This window comes from Eublepharis macularius, chromosome 12 (genome assembly GCF_028583425.1).
Source record: "Eublepharis macularius isolate TG4126 chromosome 12, MPM_Emac_v1.0, whole genome shotgun sequence".
Classification (NCBI taxonomy): Eukaryota; Metazoa; Chordata; class Lepidosauria; order Squamata; family Eublepharidae; genus Eublepharis; species Eublepharis macularius.
The window spans coordinates 59,016,188-59,033,616 of record NC_072801.1 but is presented as its reverse complement, the minus strand read 5'-3'; the positions used below and the strand labels follow the sequence as shown (position 1 = coordinate 59,033,616).

Sequence of the window (17,429 nt, the reverse complement as noted above, 5' to 3'; positions counted from 1 at the left end):
CTCAACCTTTTCTACTTACTTCTCAACCTGGCCTGATTGTAAGACCACCTACACAGCGACTCCTCCCCTCACCAAGCCCCCTGTACATTTCATTCACGCGTTCTTCCTGACTTCTCCCCCCTCCCACTCCCACCCTGCTATGTCTCTTTCTGACAAGAGGTGGAAGAGCAGAAGCCTTTAGACTGGCAACTCTTGGACAAGGTGATGCCCTTTAAGAAGCCACATTTATTCCACAGGCTACCAGTATCTGATCCCATTAAACTTCTGAGATTAATATGTAGAGAGCTTTGAACTCTTAAAATATGCCGTCTGTCTGTCTCTGCTGAATATTATGTTAGTTGTCTGGTATTTTAGAGCAAAGTGTCTGGGCCAAAGGATATGGGGTTCGATACTACCATCTCTTCTACTTAGCAAATTTGCATGGACAAAAGCCATGTGACATGGGCACAGCAGCAAAAAGTTGCAACCGTGGTTACCAATCAGTCTTGTACCGCAACATTTCTGTTATCAGAGAGGAACAATGGGGCTTCCCTTTCTAACTTCTTTCCCCCTTTTCTTCTCAAGCCAAAACCAAGGGGCTTCGGGACTATCCCCGGAAATGACTAACCATGTGGAGGTCTCCATGGCAGATGGCCCCCACATTAGCTTGGAAGAGTTACCAAAACCTTGCTTGGATAAGTACTGTGGCTGGCTGATGCGAAATGCGCTGCTCACCCTGACAATACTTGGTAAGGCACAGTGCAACTTGCACACAAAATGGTCTCTTCCCATGCCCCAAATATTCTGCTTCGCTTTCCTTGACATCCTTCTCTGCAAAGATTGTATCACTTCTATGGTTTGTATAGCCTATTGTTGTTGGGTCTAAATAATGAGCAAATAGTAGCAGAGAATGAGACAGCTGTACAGATCTATAATAGGGTTGCCAACTCCAGCCTGGGAAATTCCTGGAGACTTGTGGGTGGAGTTTGGGGAGGGAGAGCTCAGTGTACATAAGATGCCATAAAGCCTACTCTCCAATGCTGCCATTTCCTCCAGGGGAACTGTAGTCCTTGTGATCAGTTGTATTTAGGGTTTCCACTATGGCGGGAGACCTCCTGCTGGCAACCTTTTCTTCTCCAAACTCCCACTGGTTGCTAGGCATGGCCTCACAACTGCAGGTTTCCATGGCAACCCTAGTAGTGAATAAGGCAACTGGTTAGCAACTTGGAGACAGTAGTGACCCATGATCTAAATCCAGGACACAGGCCAGCTGCTTCTAATAACCTTTCTGGCTGTAGCTATTCTCCTTTGTATTAGTACTTCCCTAAAGAAAGGAAAGCTTCCAAAATATGCAGGTTATATCCCCCTTCTTCCCCCATCTCTTCAGTCTGTGATCTTCATCCAAAATCACGAATTCTGCCTTTCTGGAGGTTTTCAGCATTGACAGCTGCAGCAAAGAGGGGGAAGAAGGGCGAGGATCCCATTAGGCTGTGGCCTTGAGGATTTCTTCCTTCCTTCTCTGCTTTTCTCCCCAATGGAAATCCAAAGTGACCTAGCAAAAATCAATACATAATAAATTATCTATCAGTGAAGCTGGATTGTTGTTGTTAGGTAGTTAGTTTTTTGTTAAAGCCAAACTGAGTAGCAACTCTCCGCAGCCCCTAATCTAATCTCCAGTTCTGGGCAATCAGCCATGTTTTGTCGCTTGACACACACACACACCAACACACCACTCCCCTTCAACTTGGCTGGATTCTTGGCATCTCTTGACCTCTTTGGGGAGAGGCTGGCTTGAGACAGTAGAGTAACTTAAAAAGGAGCATTTGTTTGGAGAAGGAAGGTTTTAGGGCTTAGGGGAGGACCAAAATGGCAGAGAAGGCAGTTTTTGAAAGTGCTCAGAGTCGGTCTATACCTTGTGTAACACATCTAACTTATAATTAGTATCATGATATTAGATCTGCGTGGACCAGGAGGGCAGCATCTGTGGAGCAATTAGCGATCTCAAGCCCCCGAGGTCTTGCAGAATCCTAGAAAGGGAAGGATTTGTGTATGTGTTTCTATGTGGATATCTAGGTCATTTAATCTGCCTCTGGGATCCTTCATATCTCCAAGCTTGTTCCTTGTTGTGATAGCACATGTTAGGCCTGAATGCCAGTCACCAAAGCAGCAAAACTGATTGCCCTTCAAACAAGATCGGAGGTTTTGCATACTTGGGGAGTCCCTAGACAAGCATCAAAATATGACTTTATATATTTTAACAAAGGAAATCCCAAAGAGGACTCGTTGCCTTGACAACAGATGAGAGTCAGTCATTATTATTTATTTTGACATTTATACTACACTTTTCTCCCCAAAGGGGACCAAAAGGGGCTTGTAACATCATTCTTCCTTCCTCTGTTTTATAATCACAACTGCTCTGTGAGGTAGATTTGCAAAGGGGAGAATGGCTCGTGTAGCATTAATACCTGTATGAAAGCAAGCCAGGTCTCCTGTAATGGGGTTGCCAACTCCAGGTGGGGCCTGAAGATTTCCCAGAATTATAACTGATCTCCAGACTACAGAAATCAGTTACCTTGGAGAAAATGGCCACCTTGAAGGGTGGGCTCTATGGCTTTATACCCTGCTGAAGTTCCTCAACAAACCCCACCCTCCCCAGGTACCACCCTCAAAATCTCTAGCAATTTCCCAACTAGGGTTGCCAGCTCCAAGTAGGGAAATTCCTGGAGATCTGGGGGGGAGAAACCTGGAGAAAGTGGGGTTTGGGGAGGGAAAGGACCTTGTCATGGTATAATTCCATAGAGTCCACCCCCCAAAGTAGCCATTTTCTCCAGGTGAACTGACCTCTATGGCCTGGAGACCAATTGTAATTCCAGGAGATCTCCAGCCCCCCCCCCACACACACACAGCCCTCCAGTTTGCCGGTGACCAGCAAACCCAAAGGCGGCTGGAGGGAACGGCTAGGATTTCATTAGTCTCTTATTGTTCCTCTGACGTCATTGCCTGAGAGAAAGAAAATTAAACATGGTTTAATCCCTCCCAACTGCTGTAGCGTCCCAGCAGCCTGGTCCTGCGTCTGCTTCCAGATCTTAATCAGCTTGAACAAGAGGGCCCAAAGAATCTCTTCACGTGCTGGAAAGGATAGATAATTACATGCTGGGAATGGGCTGTGGTTAGGGCTAAAGATCTCCTTTTGAGTTACTACAATGAGAGCAGTGAGTCAAATCAGGAACCAAAGTTGTTTTAATTTCGTATCTTGGACTGAATTTATTGTTGTTCTCCATCTTGGGTCTACAGTTGCCAGCCTCCAGGTGGCTCCTGGAGATCTCCTGGAATTTCAGCTGATATCCAGGCAGCAGAGATCAGTTCCCCTGGAGAAAATGGCTGATTTGAAGGATGGGTCTAAGCATTATACCGCACCAAAGCCCTTCCTCTCCCCAAACAATGCCCTCTTAAGGCTCCACCCCCAAAATCTCAAGGAATTTCCCAAATCAGATCTGGCAGCCCTACCCAGGTCCTAGTTATCTGGGAGAAACACTGGCTTATAAGTTTTTTAAATGAATAAATAAAATATGCCGTTATGTTTTACTGATGTATCTTTAACCCAAAGAACAACTTCTGGCTTGGCTTTTAATGTGGTGGAGGGCTGATTATTGCAAAGTCAGTGAACACATCATCCAGCGGAGTATAACCTTCAGAAATACTTGATTGGTTGGTTGGTTGGTTGGTTGGTTGGTTTGGGATTAATACCCTGATTTTTTACCCCATTGTCTGTTTTTTTTAAACTCCAAATTCTAACCAAAATCAAATCAAAGGCGCCTGGGAAGCAGTTCTGGTGAGGGTTGCTTCCTCTTAACCAGCTGGTCTCCTGAACAACAGTGAGATATTTACCTGATGTGGAGGTGGCAGTTATCTTTGGTACAAGAAAAGGGGTGATCCAAACCCCTCTTTGCATCTGTGAAATGTGGGAGGTACAAAGAACAAAAATGTCACATAGCAGATCACATAGCTTCTTACCCCACCCCAGAGGCAACTGCATCCTGAGCGGACTTTTATGTGTGTGTTTTTTCCCCTTTTTGTTTCAGGGGTGATTTTGGGCTCTGTGTTTGGCAGTCTCTTGAGGTTGCTGCCACCACTCGATAGCGACCTGCTTATGTTGATTTCTTTTCCTGGCGACATCCTCATGAGGATGTTGAAAATGCTGATCTTACCTCTGGTGATCTCCAGCCTTATTTCTGGTGAGACCAAGTGGGGGAAGGAGGAGATGCCACACCTCATGTGGAAATTAACATGGGTTAGTCCAGGCAGGAAATGGAACTTGTGGAATTCTTGGATTAGAGGAAAGAGAGTTCATTTCTCAGTAGGTCGCTGCTTGAAGAGCCTCTGAGAGCAGAACCACAAGTGACAAAAGGCACAGATTGGACACTTGTCAGCTTCCCTCAAGTTTTGATGGGAAATGTAGGCAGCTTCGCTCTCTGACTGCTGTCCAATGGACTTTTCAACTGTCACTTGTCCAACATTCCACCAAGCTGCCTACATTTCCCATCAAAACTTGAGGGAAGCTGACAAGTGTCCAATCTGTGCCTTTTGTCACTTGTGGTTCTGCTCTGAGATGGCCTTACAACCTGCTCTTTGCTAGTTTTCATTATGTGGGTTGACGTGTGGGGAAGTGGATAGACAGATTGCTAACATCATTAATATTAAAACTCAGAGTCATTTGATATAATTGAGTGGCTGTAGATCCAAGACAGACCACAAAAAATACTACTTTGCACAATGCATGGTTAACTTGTGGAACTCATGCCCACAAGATGTGGTGATAGCCCATAGTTTAAATGGCTTTCAGAAGGCATTAGGAAAAGACACAGAGGATAGTTCTATCAATATCTATTTAACCATGCAATTTACCATCATGGAACTTCCATCAAGGACAAGCTGTGAATAAGAATCTGAGGACTCTTTCATGCTAGGGTTGCCAGGCATAATCCCAGGAGATATGGGAGGGGACATGGGGAGGAAGAGCATTGCTCGATGCAGTGACATCACTTCCAAGTGAAGACCTGGAAATGACATTGCTGCACTGAGTCCAAGTCCTTTATTTCATGCTCACAGACCAACAGGTCATAAACTGAGTGACACTAGGAATTCCCCCAATCTCTATGGTAAATACCATAAAGATTGAAGGAAGTCCGTGGCCATCACACAACACTTTTGCTTCTGCTGCTTCATTGAGCAAAGGCAGGTGAGAGGAGTATGGGGGTAGAAGGTCCTGCCATAGCGGGCAACCTTGCCACCCTACTTTATGTCCTGCTTGTGAACTTTCTACAGGTCTATGGCTGACCAGTGTTGGAAACAGGATGCCAGGGTTTTATAAAATATGGGTCTGATCCAGTATTTCTTCTTAGGTTCTTATGAACAAGACAACATATGGAGAAGGGAACGGGTGGGGGTAGACAAGACACTATCTCTGTCCCTTTTAACTCTATTCTCCCGTAACTTCATATGTTGGCAGGTCTGGCTAGCCTTGATGCCAAATCCAGTAGCCGAATGGGCACTCGTGCCATGGTCTATTATATATCAACCACAGTGTTGGCAGCCATCTTGGGTGTCATTCTCGTCATCTCTATCCATCCTGGTAACCCAAAACTCAGGAAAACACCCATAGTGATGACTAAAAATGAGGAAGTCTCCAGTTTGGATGCTTTTCTGGACTTGATCCGGAACTTGTTCCCTGAAAACCTGGTGCAGGCCTGTTTCCAGCAGGTAACACAACTCACAGGTACCACATGAACCAATGAAAAGGCCACAGAAAGCTTAGCAATGGGTACCCTCTTGGGATAACTCTTTCCATTTTTTTCTCTTTTTTTTGTACCTAGATCCAAACTGTCTCAACAAAAGTCTCTGTACCACCAGTGGTAGTACGAAAGGAGAACATCAGTCAAATAGTCCGTGCCAATGGCACAGTGCTCAATGCTACCATCACAGAAGTGAATGTAGGCCCCAGCACCGTGACACAGAAGCGGTTGGAATTCAAGGCTGGAATGAATGTTTTGGGTGAGCCTTAAGATACTCGGCAACATTTGGCAGAAAGTAAACAGGTTAGCACAGGTAGGGAGGCAATCTCTGGCCTATGTGAAAATCTGCTGTGGTAGAATGGTTCAGCCAGTGAGATCTTAAGAACAGTTTTCTGGGAATAAGCTCCACTGAATTGTCCTGAGTAAGGGCCAAGCTACAAGTGATGAATGACACATGTTGGACACTTTTCAGCTTCCCTCAAGTTTTGATGGGAAATGTAGGCGTCCTGGTCTTGCAGCTTGGCTATCCAACTGATGTCCAATGGACTTTTCAACTGTCACTTGTCCAACATTCCACCAAGCTGCCTACATTTCCCATCAAAACTTGAGGGAAGTTGACAAGTGTCCAACTAGTGTCAGGTGTCACTTGTAGTTTGGCCCTAAGATTCTGAGTAGACCTGCATGGAATTGCCCTCACTATGCAGTAAATGACACCACACAAAGCCATTTTAATGCATTTTAATGGCTTTGTGTGGTGGTTAGGTTTAGGGGGGAGAAGAAACAGAATATAAATAGTAACTTGCCAATTCAACAGTTTATTTCCTATTTTACAACTCCCCTAATATATTTAGTAGCATGTGTTCCTGGGAATGCTGTAGAAAGAAAATCATTTTAAAAGCAATTTGTTGAAACAGTTTTTTTAAGCGTAGGGGCTTATCCATCAAGCTCTAATTTTAAAATTAAAATGAGTTCAGATTGAGATTTTAAAAATTCACCCACATTTTTAATTACTGGAGATGTTCATTTCACTTCAACTTCCAAGATGGACAAAATATGTTGCAAATGGTTTTATATGTGCTGGTCGCATAATAAACCTGAACTTGAGATATGTATGGGCTTTGTAAGCAGAAGGTCCTAGGTTCAATCCCCAGCATCTCCAGTTAAAAGGACCAGATGGCAAAAGACCTCTGCCTGAAGGTCTGGAGAGCTGCTGCCAATGGATGGGCCAATGGTTTGATTCAATATAAGGCAACTTCACGTGTTCAGGGGTGAATGCTTGGTACGGTTCACCATCCTGTGGGGCCTGCGTTCTGGTACAGTTTGCAGGAAGTCTGCCTCGAATTCCCCTTTCTCACCTCACCCTAACAGGTCTGATTGGCTTCTTCATCGCTTTTGGGATCTGCATGGGAAAGATGGGGGAACAGGCAAAGCCTGTGGCTGATTTCTTCAATATCCTCAATGAGATCATCATGAAGTTGGTCTGCATGATCATGTGGTGAGTCTCCTGAACACAGATACGCAGCCCAGAGAAAGAAGTACCATGGCTGAAGCCTGCCAGAATCTTCTGTGTTGGATCATAGAAAGAAAAAGGCTAGAGTGGTGTGCATGAAGTACTTCCTGTCAGAATGGAAAGCCACCTTTGATCACAATTCTGTATGGAAGAAAGATGGCATCACTCCACCCCTTGTTATCTTCATGGTGAAACTGCATATTTTATCATGATCCAGTTCCCTGGGTGATGATGGGGGGCAGCATTTGACAGGATTAGTTTCCTTGTAAGGAGAGAACATTGGAGGCTTGAGGTGTCTTTTGTAGTGTGTACTTTTCCAAATATACTGGTTGAATGGAGGAAGCCGGCAGACATCCAAAGAATCCACGGCTGAATCCACACTACATAAATTTTCCCGCAGTTTTACAACTTTTTTTGCGCAAATCTGAATGCTGTTCACACTACCTGTTTTCCATTCCACAGTTCTCTCGCTTCTCTTTCGGTTTGGTTTTCATCGCCAGTTACTGGTCTATTGCAGGAGTTGCACGGTGGACGTGAAAGCCCAGAAGCGGATTTCAAGCACCTTTTCTTGAAACCACACCCACTTCCGTTTCTCTACCCTGAATAGGAAACCCGTTCCTAACACGTCGATTGGCTTATTGTCCCCGCAAATGCTCCGTACTCCATGAACGCTGGGCTGTCATAGCTTACTTTGTTCTATTGAAAACATTATTTTGATCTTGCCAGAATAAAATCTCGTTGCTGGGGAAAGCGGTCTGCAGAATTTAATCCTCAATGGCGCAATGCGGACCACCACACGTTTTCTTTCCTTTTTTAAATTTTTTTTTAAATCTGATTAATGTAATATCGAAATTTCGCTAAATATTCTTGCGCAACTCAGAATATAACGGAACACATAGGCACTAAAGATTCCCTTTTTTCCATGGCCACTGCCACTTCCTAAATATTTTCATAATTACTGAAATTTTAAATGGGATATCTTTTTGCATAGATCCCAATTTGGTTTTTGGACGCAATCTTGAAAGTTAGATAGATGCATTAAGGAGCCGCTGCACCTATAAAAAATCCTATAAAAAACCCTTTTTATAGGATTTTTAAGTACCCTGCCAGAAATGTGAACCAATCGTTACGAAAAGTGGCACGTGATATATCACTTTTCTGATGTTTCAGTATATGGTGATTTCGAAATAACGGAAATCTGTTTTAAAAAATTTTTTAAAAATTGGGCGGGAAGATTGATCCCCGCCCATTAAGACAGCTTTGCCAACGTATATGTGAACAGTAGATCGTGCAAGGAATACACAGTTTCAGCATGAATGTGAAGAGACAGGTGAAATTTGCGGGTTGGAAACACACAGATTTTTTCTGTTAAAAAAACAGAAAATAGGTGAGTGTGGATTCGGCCATGATCTCTAAAGCACATTAGTCCCCCAAATGCAAACAGTATATATTAGCAGCTCTCCTCACAGCTTCTCATTCAGCCAAACTCTCAGATCTGTCTCCTTCCCTGGCAGCATTTCAATTGCCAAACTGTTACTCTCTAGCTACCACAGGACTGTAGAATCCTGCCCTCTGCACCAACACTGCAGGTAGTTGTATCCAGTGCTTAGTAGCCACCAAAAGCCATTCAGCAAACATCTTCTACCTATACATGTCCTGTGAACTTTCTGGGACCACCTGAGGGTCACTGTACACATTACTTCTTTTACAAGTTCTCCACAGATCCAACCTATGTTCCCTGGAGACACCCATCACCTCAGGGGATTGGCCTCTATGAAAAAAAAAGGAGAGTGCAAATGGACTCAGAAAGCTGCTGCTGGGGGAGAAAGAGCTCCTGCCTTTCTCCCAAGCTCCCCCCCCCCCCAAGCAGAACCAGTGTAGTGTGGGAGAGTTTTCCTCTTTCTACTGCCACATGTGCGCACAGTATCTCCTTGTAGACCAGCAGAAATGGAGAAATGTCTTCCTTCTGCACTGTTTTCGCATGAGAAAAAAAAACCTTGGGAGAAAGGCAGGGCCTCTTCCTCTTCTGGCGGCAGCTTTCTGAGCCCATTTGCACTCTCCTTTTTTCAGAAGCCAATCCCCTGAGCTGACATGTGTCTGTGAGGAGCACGAGTTGGCACCATGGAGAACTTGTAAAAGAAGTAACTTGTAGAGTGACCCTCGGTCTCTCCACTGGTTAGCTCCGTGGGTACCCTTCAAGTCTGTACCCCAGAAATCCTCAGCGATGTAGCTTGTTATAGGCCTGCGTATGTCTTGTGCTTCCTGACCGTAACAACCTTCAGTGAGCTTTGTTGGCTATTAAGTTCTTCTCCTTCATCAGGGATGCTGGTGTTTCATTACTGCTTCTGGCATTATAGTTGCAGCCTTCCTCTTGTGGTCAAGCCCATCAATGCCTCAGCAGCTAGCTGCCCTTGATCCTGGCAAGCTTTCTCCTTTGGTCGCTCCATCTTGAAGGGAGGCAGGATTACATGCTAACCAGGGGTTTTTTTCTGGGAAAAGAGGTGGTGGAACTCAGTGGGTTGCCGTCGGAGAAAATGGTCACATGGCTGGTGGCCCCGCCCCCGATCTCCAGACAGAGGGGAGTTTAGATTGCCCTCCGCGCCGGTCAATCTCAACTCCCCTCTGTCTGGAGATCAGGGGGTGGGGCCACCAGCCATGTGACCATTTTCAAGAGGTTCTGGAACTCCGTTCCACTGTGTTCCTGCTGAAAAAAAGCCCTGATCCGAACTGTCTGTCATCACATCCAGTTTCAGGACAACTGTTCTCTGGTGACTCTGTGACGTTCATCCTCCATCCTCACTGCCAATGAGCCACACGCTCAATAAAGAAAGGTCATCTCCTTGTTTGACGGGTGTTCATGCTGTTTGAAATTTCATCCCTTGCCTTCCTTCCTGCAGGTACTCACCATTTGGCATTGCCTCACTGATCTGCGGCAAGATCGCAGCTATCAAAGACCTGGAGACAGTGGCTCGGCAGCTGGGCATGTACATGGTGACTGTAGTTGTGGGATTGGTCATCCACGGTGCTCTGGTCCTGCCTCTCATCTTTTTCATCATCACTCGCCAGAATCCCTTCATCTTCTATGCAGGCATCTTCCAGGCCTGGATCACAGCCCTGGGCACTGCATCCAGGTGTGGGCAGCTTTGCTCTTTTTTTCCACTGGGCGTGATTGACATGACAGTAATTGGCGGAGGGGGGGGGAGTGAGCTGACAGGCCCACAAATTTCATTTGGCCCACAAACAGGGCCTCTCTTTTTCACAGTTTTGGAGAGGTCTACAAACTGGAGGGAAGTGAGATGCAGTATGGTGTAATGGTTAAAGAATCAGACTAGGATCTGGGAGACCCAGGTTTGAATTCCCTCTCTGCTCTGGAAGCTCGCTGGTGACCTCGGGCCAGTCACGCCCTCTTGGGCTAATCCACTTCACGTGGTTGTCATGAGAATAAAATGGAGAGGAGAATGATGTAGGCCACTTTGTGTCCCCGTTGGGGAGAAAGGCAGGATATAGTTGATGTAAATAAATACATAAGTGTTCATCACTATTAACCAGCTATAATGAATGCACTCTCTGCTTCTCCTGAGCTTCATTTCACCCCCTGTTTTCAGACAAAGGTCACTAGAGTGAAAACCGGAAACATCTATCTTGTTCCTTTTGCTTCCTCCACAGAGCTCAGGATGGCATACTCAGTTCTCCCCCGCCTTTTTTGTCCTTACTACCACCCTATGAAATAAATTAGATCAAGAGAGACTGACTGCCCCCCGCCCCAAAAAACTATTTCACGCACTGGAGTAAGGGGGCTCAAAATTTAGCTCTCCCTGCACATTCTGTTTTTGTTTAAAAATATATCCCCCCCTCCATTTTATTTGCATATGAACAAGAATTTGCCTGTCTTTTTTCCATACCAGGGTTAAAAGTAGCTGGGGGGGGGCATGCTCACACAAACAGGACCTATGCTTATATAAAATCAGAAAGCCTTCCTCAAGACAAAGAGCTGGCACAACGCAAAGTGGAAATGCTGCACAAAGAAACATTTATCAGGAAGACCCTGTTCAGAGAGAAAATTGGCCAACTCTTCTAGCTGGGAAAGTCCCTATAAGGCACATATCTGGCAAATAATATAAAAGACTTTCCTTCATTATTTTTGAGTGTAACTAGTTGTCCTTTTGGAACTGTATTCAAGTTAGTTACAAAGACTATATTCAAGAACTGGGTCTGTTTGGTTTAATCCCCTTTTTCTTTTCCTTGAATCCCATTACCGGTGGCTGTGCTACATAATTCCAGTGCTGGAACACTGCCTGTCACTTTCCGCTGCCTTGAAGAGAACCTGAAAATCGACAAGCGGGTGACGCGCTTTGTGCTACCCATTGGTGCCACTATCAACATGGATGGCACCGCCCTCTATGAGGCTGTGGCTGCCATCTTTATCGCACAGATGAATAGTATAACCTTGGACAGTGGACAGATTGCAACAGTCAGGTGAGTCGTCACATTTTGGGGACAGACCCTTTCTCTGAAGTCAAATATAGATGGTTTCCACATGCCCTTAAAGGGATGACCTGCTCACTGAATGCTGCTGGCTTTTCCCTTTCACGCCACACGTCTCCATTTTCAAAATGGCAGCAGGCTATTTGGCTTCTGTTTTTTCAGTGCCTTTTCTGAGAACACACTTTCCCACGGTCCCCAAAAAGGCACCAACAAAACAGAAGCCAAACAGCCTGCTACTGTTTTAAAATTGGAGACGTGTGGGGTGAAAAGGGAAAGCTGGCAGTGATCAGTGAGTGGGCCGTCCCTTTCAGGATGTGTGGAAATGGCTATAGTGGACTGTAATGGGGGAAGAAAGTCCCCTTAATCCAATTTCTCTCTCCTTCTCTGTGTCTATCTGCCTATCTATCTTCTTGCAGTCTGACAGCCACATTGGCCAGTGTTGGGGCAGCCAGTATACCCAGTGCCGGCTTAGTCACCATGCTGCTAATCCTGACAGCTGTGGGACTCCCTACTCAGGATATCAGCCTCCTCATTGCCGTTGACTGGCTACTGTGAGTGTCACTGACGACTGGAGTCAAAAGGTCTGGTCTGGGAAGAGGGAGGTGGGACCTGGCCTAAACTTGGGACTCAGTGTATGTGTTTATTTGTCCAGTTCATTTTCTAATCCCTCTTCTTATCAATGTCAAAGCAGTCAGAATAACCATTCCTTTAATGATGAACCAACATTATCATAAAGTACCCCGAGTTTACTTAAGTGAAATTTAAATTTAAAAACTTTCTAAAGACAGCTAAAGATGGGCATTGGCAGACTTCTCTAGACGGGGAATACTACATCAAAGGGGCTACCGCTGAAAAGATCCTGCTTGGTATCCAGGTTAATTGCACTTAATTGAAAAGTGCTACAGAAGTTTTAATGGAAAGTAGGAAGACATCATGAAAGTTTTGTTTTGCTAGCTGAATATGGCTTCAGATGTCTTTGCAGGATGCCATTTAAAATGCATGGCAGGCCACTTTTGACACTACTTACAAGTGCACCTCCTACAAATATCTATAATCGTGGTGTGAGTGTGTAAAGTGCCATCAAGTCACAACTGACCTATGGCGATGCCAGCAATGGGGCTTTCAAGGCAAGTGAGAGGCAGAGGTGGTTTGCTATTACGTTCCTCTGCAGCGTCTTCCTTGGTGGTCTCCCATCTGAGTACTGACCCTGCTTAGCTTTCAAGATCTGGAGAAATCAGGTTATACCATGCTGCCTTCCATCTCATCTATAATGGTTATATGTGCATTTATTAGCTAACATAGCTTTCACATTTCCTCCTATATACATTGCATGTCTTAAAAGCAGGGGTCATTTAGTAGAAAAAGAGCGGGAGGGACTCATTAGCATAACTTATTAGCATATGTCACACCCTTTGCCATCACCGGAAATGTTTTATTCGCATAACTGATTTGCATATGCCACACCCCCTGGCATCACTTATCCTGGCTGTTTTGGACCCAATCCTGGCCATTCAGGGCCAAAATTGGGCCCAAAATGGCAAAAAGGGGCTGAAAATGGCCGAAAAGGGGCCCAAAATGGTCAGGATCGGGCCGCTGCTGAGCAGGAGAGTGATCCACCACCCGTCAGAGGCCCGATCTGGGCCGTTTCGGCCCCAATCCAGGATGAAACGGACCCAAAATGGCCGAGAGTCAGGTGGGCGGGGCCACCTGACATGTGACCTCTTTGGGGAACTGCCAGAACTGCATTCCTGCACGTTCCCCCTCGAAATGAGCCCTGCTTAAAAGACATACAGAACAAGAATGGTTATGCATCTATCTTTTTCACTTCCAAAATTTAAATATTTTCACGTGTTGAAAGACGTTTGGTAGGATCCAGCCGGCTTTTTCACTAATCTTGCCCAACTCTTTTCCTTAATTCATCCCCGTTCCACAAGGTTCGTGTTCTTGCAGTTCCCTTGATCCCCAGCATAGCCTTCTCGGATTGTCGAAGGGAACATCCCTCCTTTTTCACTTGCAAGAAAGCAGGTTGGACCTCACCTTCCAGGATTTCTACAGGTGAATGAGAGGAGGGTTCCTTTTTGGCCACAGAGCAGGCTATACCAAGGATTAGGGGATCTACTTGTATAAAAACCAAGGGGAACAGAACCTGCTGTAATTGTGCAAGATCAAGTGGAAAAGCTGGTAGGATCTAATCTGCTAAGATTTTTATCTATAACGTAACCACACTTTTTGTGGAGTTGCAAGTGTTACCAGGTTGATAGGGGAAAGAAAACCACAGCTGTTAAAACTGATCCAAAGTCATATTGCTAATAAGAATTAACTAGAACACAAAGTATTTGAGACTAACATTAGTGTATTGTAAAGTGAACAACCCATTTCTAAAGGCCCTTTGACATCACTAAAATTCTCTGTTTCTCAGAACTTGAAAATGTGAAAATGAGTGTGGAACTAACTCACTGAAAAGCATTCATTTAAGGGGAGCTTTCTATATTGTATGACTCTGATGGCTTAGTCACATACCCAAGTTGCCCCTTCATGGACCGCTCAGCCTGATCAATATTCCTTTTCTGACAAAATCCTGTAGTAAGAAACCAACTGCAACTACAAAGGCAAGTGAATAGGTTGGAGGTGGCCCTTTACCACATCATTTTAATGCATTCCCCTGTTTTCTCATCTCCTTCAAAGGGATCGCATGAGAACCTCCATCAATGTGGTGGGTGACTCCTTTGGTGCTGGCATAATCTACCACCTAGCACGGAAAGAGTTAGCAATTCTTGATGCTAGGTCTGAGGGCCATGAGCCGGACTCCGCTGCCCTCAAACTGCAGGCTGTGGGAAATCACCAGGTTCCACTTGAAGGTTCTATTGGATCAGGGTATACAGTCCTCCCCAGCCAGGAGGAGGAGGAGGAGGAGGAGGAGGAAGAAGAAGAGGTGAGGAGACAAAGTCTTGTGATGAATGTGCAGAAAACAGCTAGGACAGCTTCCCAGCTGCTGAGGTCACACGAACTTGAAAATGGCTATCCTAGAGTCCAAACATGGCCATCTACCTCCATAGTCTTCTAAGGGGCAAGCTCTAACTGACAATGGGAGTTTACTATTAGATATAGTTATTTATAAAATCATAGGGTTGGAGGGAGCCTCCAGGGTCATTTAGTCCAACTAGGGATGCCAGACCCCCGGCTGCGCAGCAGCTGCCGGGATTGGGCCCATTTTGGCCCAGATTACGGCCGCTGCGGAGCATGGGAGTGCTCTTGCGCTCCGCAGCACCTCAAAACGGACCTGTTTCAGCTGAAATCGGACTTGTTTTGAGGCGCTGCGGAGCTCAGGAGCGCTCCTGCGCTCCGCGGCGCCCAAAATGGGCCCGATCCATGGCAAAATGGGCCTGTTTTCAGGCACTGTGGAGCACAGGAGCGCTCCTGCACTCCGCAGTGCCTCAAAATGGGCCTGATCTGTGGCAAAACAGGCCCGTTTTGGGGTGCTGCAGAGTGCAGGAGTCCTCCTGCACTCCGCAGGATTTCAAAACAGGTCCATTTCGGTGTGGATTGGGTCCGTTTTGAGCCCTTGCGGAGCCTGGGCACGCTCCCAGGGGCTGCGTGATGACATCACTCCTGAAGTGACATCATGCTTATGGGGGTGCGTGCGCACGCTTTGTGCGCACACACACCCCTCTCCCCCAAGGTAAGTGCCAGGTCCCTATCCCCCACCGGGAGGTTGAGGGGGCCTGGCAACCCTAAGTCCAACCCCCCTGCACAATGCAGGAAATTCATAACTACCCCCCACCCTCCCCCAGTGACCCTTGCTCCATGCCTAGAAGATGGCAAAAACCCTCCAGGATCCCTGGCCAAACTGGCCTAGGGACAATTGCTTCCTGGTTGTAATCATTGCATCCCTTTAGACACATGCCTATGCAATGCAATTATATGGAAATGAATCAAATAGTTCTAGTTTGCATGATTTGAATTCTGGACAAGATGGCTAACTTCCTTCCTGATCAAGGTTGCTGTTTCTTTTAACAGGGGCAGGAGAATTCTGCTGGGATACTTCCCCCCTCCTTTCCATTGCTAAATGTGCATTGCTTCAGTTTCTCTCCATCACATAGCTGCTGAAGATCTAGAGTCTCTACACGTTACAGAGTACCTAGGGAACGCTCAAGTGCAGGATTGTATGCGTAGTCCTCAATTCACATGCAGGCTGTTCTCGCTTGGTGCACATGAATGCTGCTTTCACGGAGCTCGCTTTGGGTGACTGCATCTGCAAGTGATTCCAGAGGGCAAAGCGGCAATTTAGCTCTGTTTTCTGCAAGAACAAAGTACTGTAGGCTTCTTTGATTTGTCAATTTGCATTTCTTTAAGGTGTGAGAAAGTGACAAGATCTGCATTTCAATGAATGGATGTGGGGGAAACTGAGATACTTTTAGCAATTGAGGAGGAACTGATATCAAATGTGTGAATGTATTCCCGCAGAGCAAAATGAAGTGTGACTGTGCAAGCAAGTGCATGGAAAGTTGGAGAGGTGACACATGAAATGAGATTCACTTGAGCATCCCTAGGTACTTAGTAACGTGTAGAGAGACTACTAGTAGCCTGTGGCAGGGGAAGTCTCTGAAATCCTTCTTTTCCAATCATAGGATTTAAAAAGAGGTTTTGGCAGAGATCCAACCCCATACATGCCTGGATGATAATACCCCTCCCTTTTTTTTTTCATTCTAGCCTCCAGAAAAAATTGACGTGGCATCGCAATACAGTGACAGGGAAGAAGAGGTACCTGTGGATGATAAAGAGGAAGAAGAGAAAGAGGAGGATGAGAAATAAATACCTCTCCCCCCATTTACCCCCTCTACTAGCTGCTGCTGGTCTCAGCGATACAGAGGGGTGGGAGAAAACATACTGATTTATTATTTGTATTCAGTTGGAAAATTTCATACTTATACCCAGCCAAGGCAGTATCTGATTGCTGAAAAAGTCAAAAGCTTCCCCTCACTCCCAGAGGCTGCTGCATCTACTAGTTGTTGTGTGTGAGTAGAATACACACACAACTGAGAGAAAAGTATATGTTTGGGGCATACCTTTGGCATGAAAGAGGAGTATCTCTCTTACACTAGTCTCTCTCATGACCTCAGAATGTGGCTCAGGTTATTGCTAGAGATGGGCATGAACAGCAATACGAACAAAAAAAAGCCACGAACAGCCCAATCTGCTGTTCGCGAACAAGCTGTTCATGAGGCCCCATTCTAAACGAACAGGTGGTCGTTGCAAGCCTCATGTTCGTTGCTGTTCATTGCTGTTCATGAAGCCAGACAATCTGGCACCTGCAATCAATTCCCTTGGCAACTTAGGCAGGGATTGTCTGAACTCTGTCTGAACTCCTGCTGTTGCCCTGGAAACCCCAATCTAAGCCCAATTTAGCTTGATAGGCAGGTCTTCCTTTCAAGTGTGGAGCTCCAAATTTGTTACAAGGGAGCAAAGACCAGGGGGGAGGGGGGCTCTCAGCTCTGGTTTTGCAGACAGTAGAGAAGGAGAGAGAGTTGCTGTTGGCATTTTGATAGAGAGAGTGCATTGGAGCTTGAATTTTCTTCGTGTGTGGTGGGATAGGGATCTACCCCTTCAAGTTCCAGGGCTGCTGCCAGGCTCTGGGCCAAGCTATTATTTATTATTGGTACCTT

At 45.7% G+C, this 17,429-nt stretch overlaps 1 protein-coding gene across 1 annotated transcript; it reads left to right on the top strand.

The window, feature by feature from the left end:
• Positions 1-571: 571 nt before the first annotated feature.
• Positions 572-16,578, top strand: LOC129339008 (excitatory amino acid transporter 2-like). The gene is made up of 10 exons (XM_054993600.1): positions 572-728; positions 4,062-4,214; positions 5,489-5,739; positions 5,853-6,030; positions 7,140-7,266; positions 10,179-10,412; positions 11,563-11,757; positions 12,183-12,317; positions 14,452-14,698; positions 16,477-16,578. Exons 1-10 carry the CDS (start codon positions 599-601, stop codon positions 16,576-16,578), a joined length of 1,752 nt encoding a protein of 583 aa, XP_054849575.1. The 5' UTR covers positions 572-598.
• The last annotated feature ends 851 nt before the right edge of the window (positions 16,579-17,429 follow it).